We start from the raw sequence: 3,539 nt of genomic DNA on the forward strand, positions 1-3,539 counted from the left end.
TTGCAACTAATAAAATTAGGTTGATAATATAAAAATAATTTGTTTTATTAGTGGGATAAGAGAAGAATCCAAACAACATATTTATATAAGTGAGGGAAAAGTCATCAAGAATTGTTTGAGAAATAAACGTACAAATATCTTGCCAGAAAATACATGAGGAATACCATGACCAGAATAAGTGACAGAGTTCTTCTTCATAGTTTTCAGAATGAACAATTTGTGTCAATGTCTTTTTTGTATTGTTGAAGGAAAAACTTGCAGGGATAAAAACGATGGATTATCTTAAAAGACACTTATTTGATCTTATTAATAATTAAATATTTAGATGGAAGACACCAGATTTTTTTCCAGTTCAGGTTGGGGGCAAAGTTATTCCAATAAGAGATAACATTAGGAACAGAGACGATGCCCTTCTGGAATAAGGCACGTACATCATGGTTGTTCTTTTGCTTTCTTGTGGAGTCAGAACAGAAGTTACAGAAGATTTAAGAAGCATTAAAACACCAGACGGGATGCATATTCAAATAAGCGCATATTCCTTTGGTAGTATGGGGAGACCAAACCTTTCTAGAAGTTCAGAATAAGACATTAAGACACCATCAGGACTAAACAGCTGCTGAACCAAGATGATTCCATGTTCAAACCAATTTTCCAAGAATAAAGATTTATGTTTGTAGAAAATGTCTCCATTGTTCCAAATATAATATCGATGGGGTGAAAAATTGTGCTTGTAAATTAGAGACCAGAAAAGAAGCATTTGTTTGTGGAAATTAGATAGCTTTATGGGTATTTTTTAAATTTTGCAGTTGCAAAGGAGAATAAATTAAAGCCACGCGACTGCACCTAAACGCCCCAAAACGTCTGACGCAGTGACGTTGGTTCCAAAGCTCTACTGGCCAATAGCAGAGGAGCTGGCACAGAAGGCAGCTCTCCTCATTAACATAACGATGCACACGGAAAAGTAAAAACGGGAGAGGAGGCCATGACAAAAGAACGAGGCCTTGTATAAGGAAAAGACTAAACAAAATATTTGCTTTTCTTGACGAAAACGCATGTTTAGGGGAAATGAAAAAGAAAACATATTACTTAACGGAAACTCGTGTAAGGAAAAGGAAAAACTAAATACACATTTATGCTTTTATTTCTTATGTCGGTTTTGGTCCTCCATACCTGCCAACCTCTGAATATGTAGAGAGAAAATTATTACCTTTAATCATTCACACTTTTTTTTAACCCGGGTCTTCACACAGAACGAGCAATAATGCAACAATGCGACATTGATTATTTGACAACTGAAAATTAAACCGCAACCTTAGATTAACACATCTGACAATAGAAGACAGATATTAATAATTTACCTAGGAAACAACCTGCATGGCCACCGGAGGGCGCCGTGCACCTTAGTGAGCAGCCCGTGAAGCTGAAGAAGAGGAGGAAGAGGAAGAGTATGGCGGATGGCGGAGGGAAGCCGCTGCAGAGCGCCATGAAGATGGCCAAGCAGGCGATCCAGCTGGAGGGGGCAGACAGGCAGCAGGTAGGCGGTTGCTCTTCAGTGGACGGCAGGATCAAAGCTCCGGCAGAAGCCGACCGGAAGTGACGATGTATGGGAATGTAAACAAACATGGGGGCGGAGGCTGTTCCAGCTGTCATGTCCAGCAAAGCCAGTAAACAGACCAGCTGCGGGAGCTTGACCGGTTATTATGGTCATAATGTTGGTAAAAATTGGGCAGAAGCTCCTGATGGACCGGAGAGGTTCCCCACATTTACCCCCAGAGGTGGTAGTTTACCCTCTGATGGTAAATTTGTATATATTAACCCTCCTCCGGATCGCTGGACCCTCCAGACTCTCTGACCTCTGAACCCTGAAACCTCTCTGGAGGAATCCTCTCCTTCCTCAGTCTCTTGATGGGGTAAATCTGAAACCCGTTCACATTCTTTCCAGCTGCCTGATGAACGTAGATCTTTATTTTATTTTGGCTCGGTCCTGGTTCTGGTTCTACTGGACTTCTTTCCTGTTAAAGGGGAGTTTTTTCTCTCCACTGTCGCCCCCTGCTGATCCAGGAGGAGTGAGTCAATGCTCTGCTGGGTTTCCTGAGATAAAACCAGTTTAACTGGTTGGAATAAAGAACTCGACTAAACTGGAACGGGGTTGGAGTGACTGAATATTTATGAAGATAAATCTGTTTTTCAATAAAGTAACATTTATTTTTACTTCAACTGTTTGGAGAATGTTGTTCTGGTTACTTCTGGAGGAAATCCTCAGGTTGATCTGGTGCGAAATTCATGTCACCATGACCAGATATTACAGCTGATGTGTTTCTGTCTCTGCAGGAAGCTTACTGCCAATACCTGCGAACGATCAACTACATATCACACATTCTTCTGCAAGAAGGTGAGCCTCAAAGAGCTGCATGTTAAATAATAAATATATTTGGCTGCTTTGTAGAATATAAGCTTCAAATCATTAGTTTCTTATTCGGCAGTTTCCAGTGAATTACTTCATTTTACATAAAGCAGACCCACTTATTGATAGATGCAGTAATATTCATTATTTCCAGACTTGAAATCATAATTTACTGACATTTATTTAATATAATCACATCTCAGAATAGCTTGATGACCCGCATTAGCAGCTGTGTTCAGTGAAAAGTATGAGGAGGGAGAGACGCGGTTTGCTGGTTCTGACATGCTGCTGCCGCTGCAGCTCCTCAGGCTTCACCTGGTTTACCTGGCCAGGTTCACACACCAGGGGCCTCATGCATAAAGCGGCGTGCACACAGAACATGTGCGGCGCCATATTTTACGCACAAGTCGGCATGTATAAAAATTAACTTTGCGTCAAAGTGTGCATAAATCCCATATATGCACACTTTTTCGCTGGCGTGAAAATGTGCGGCAGCCACACAAACTTTTTCTATGAACAATATCAAACTACAAAGTGTCAAAAGTCACCTAAATACGCTGAAATCTGACGACATTAAGTGTTTTTTTTATACCAATAAGCATCAAACCTGGTGGGTTTTTTTTCATGATTTTATTTTATTTTTATTTTTATTTATTTCATTTTATTTACTTTTTTTTTTTTTTGCTTAAAAGCAAACTAAAAGTGAACCGCATTTATCCCCAGACAATAAAGTAACATGAACACAAAATAAAAATAAAAGTATATGAAAACCTCACTCGAATGTAAATACAGTGATCCCTCGTTTTTAATTAGGTGTTGCGTTCCGAAAATAACCCGCGATCAGTGAAATCTGCGAAGTAGTTACCTTTAGTTTTTACAGTTATGACACAGCATAAATAAATACTCTACATTGAAACCAAAGAACAAAACCTGATTCCAGGTCAGCGGATGTGCGTGTTCATCAATCGGGCCTTAATCTGATCCGCAGTCGTAGCATTAAAGCGTCTCCTCCAATCTGCCCCGAGAGATTCACAGCTGGATCTATGGCAGAGCGATGGAGCTCGTCAAGCGAGCCTCCGGTCGGGTTCTGCTGCCTCTGGCCACAGATTTTTTAATTTTTAATTTTTTTTTCCAG

General features: G+C 40.1%; 1 protein-coding gene across 1 annotated transcript in view; it reads left to right on the top strand.

Annotated features, from left to right (window-relative positions):
• The first annotated feature begins 1,121 nt into the window (after nt 1–1,121).
• Nucleotides 1,122–3,539, top strand: part of vps9d1 (VPS9 domain containing 1) — a 21,175-nt gene continuing 18,757 nt past the window's right edge. The window contains exons 1-2 of the mRNA XM_015024485.1: nt 1,122–1,534; nt 2,332–2,392. Of these exons, the coding sequence (XP_014879971.1) occupies nt 1,448–1,534; nt 2,332–2,392 (148 nt within the window). The 5' untranslated portion in view covers nt 1,122–1,447. The remainder of the gene's footprint in view (nt 1,535–2,331; nt 2,393–3,539) is intronic.

Source organism: Poecilia latipinna, unplaced genomic scaffold, assembly GCF_001443285.1.
Source record: "Poecilia latipinna isolate Pla-1442-1.1 unplaced genomic scaffold, P_latipinna-1.0 Scaffold3679, whole genome shotgun sequence".
NCBI classification, from domain to species: Eukaryota; Metazoa; Chordata; class Actinopteri; order Cyprinodontiformes; family Poeciliidae; genus Poecilia; species Poecilia latipinna.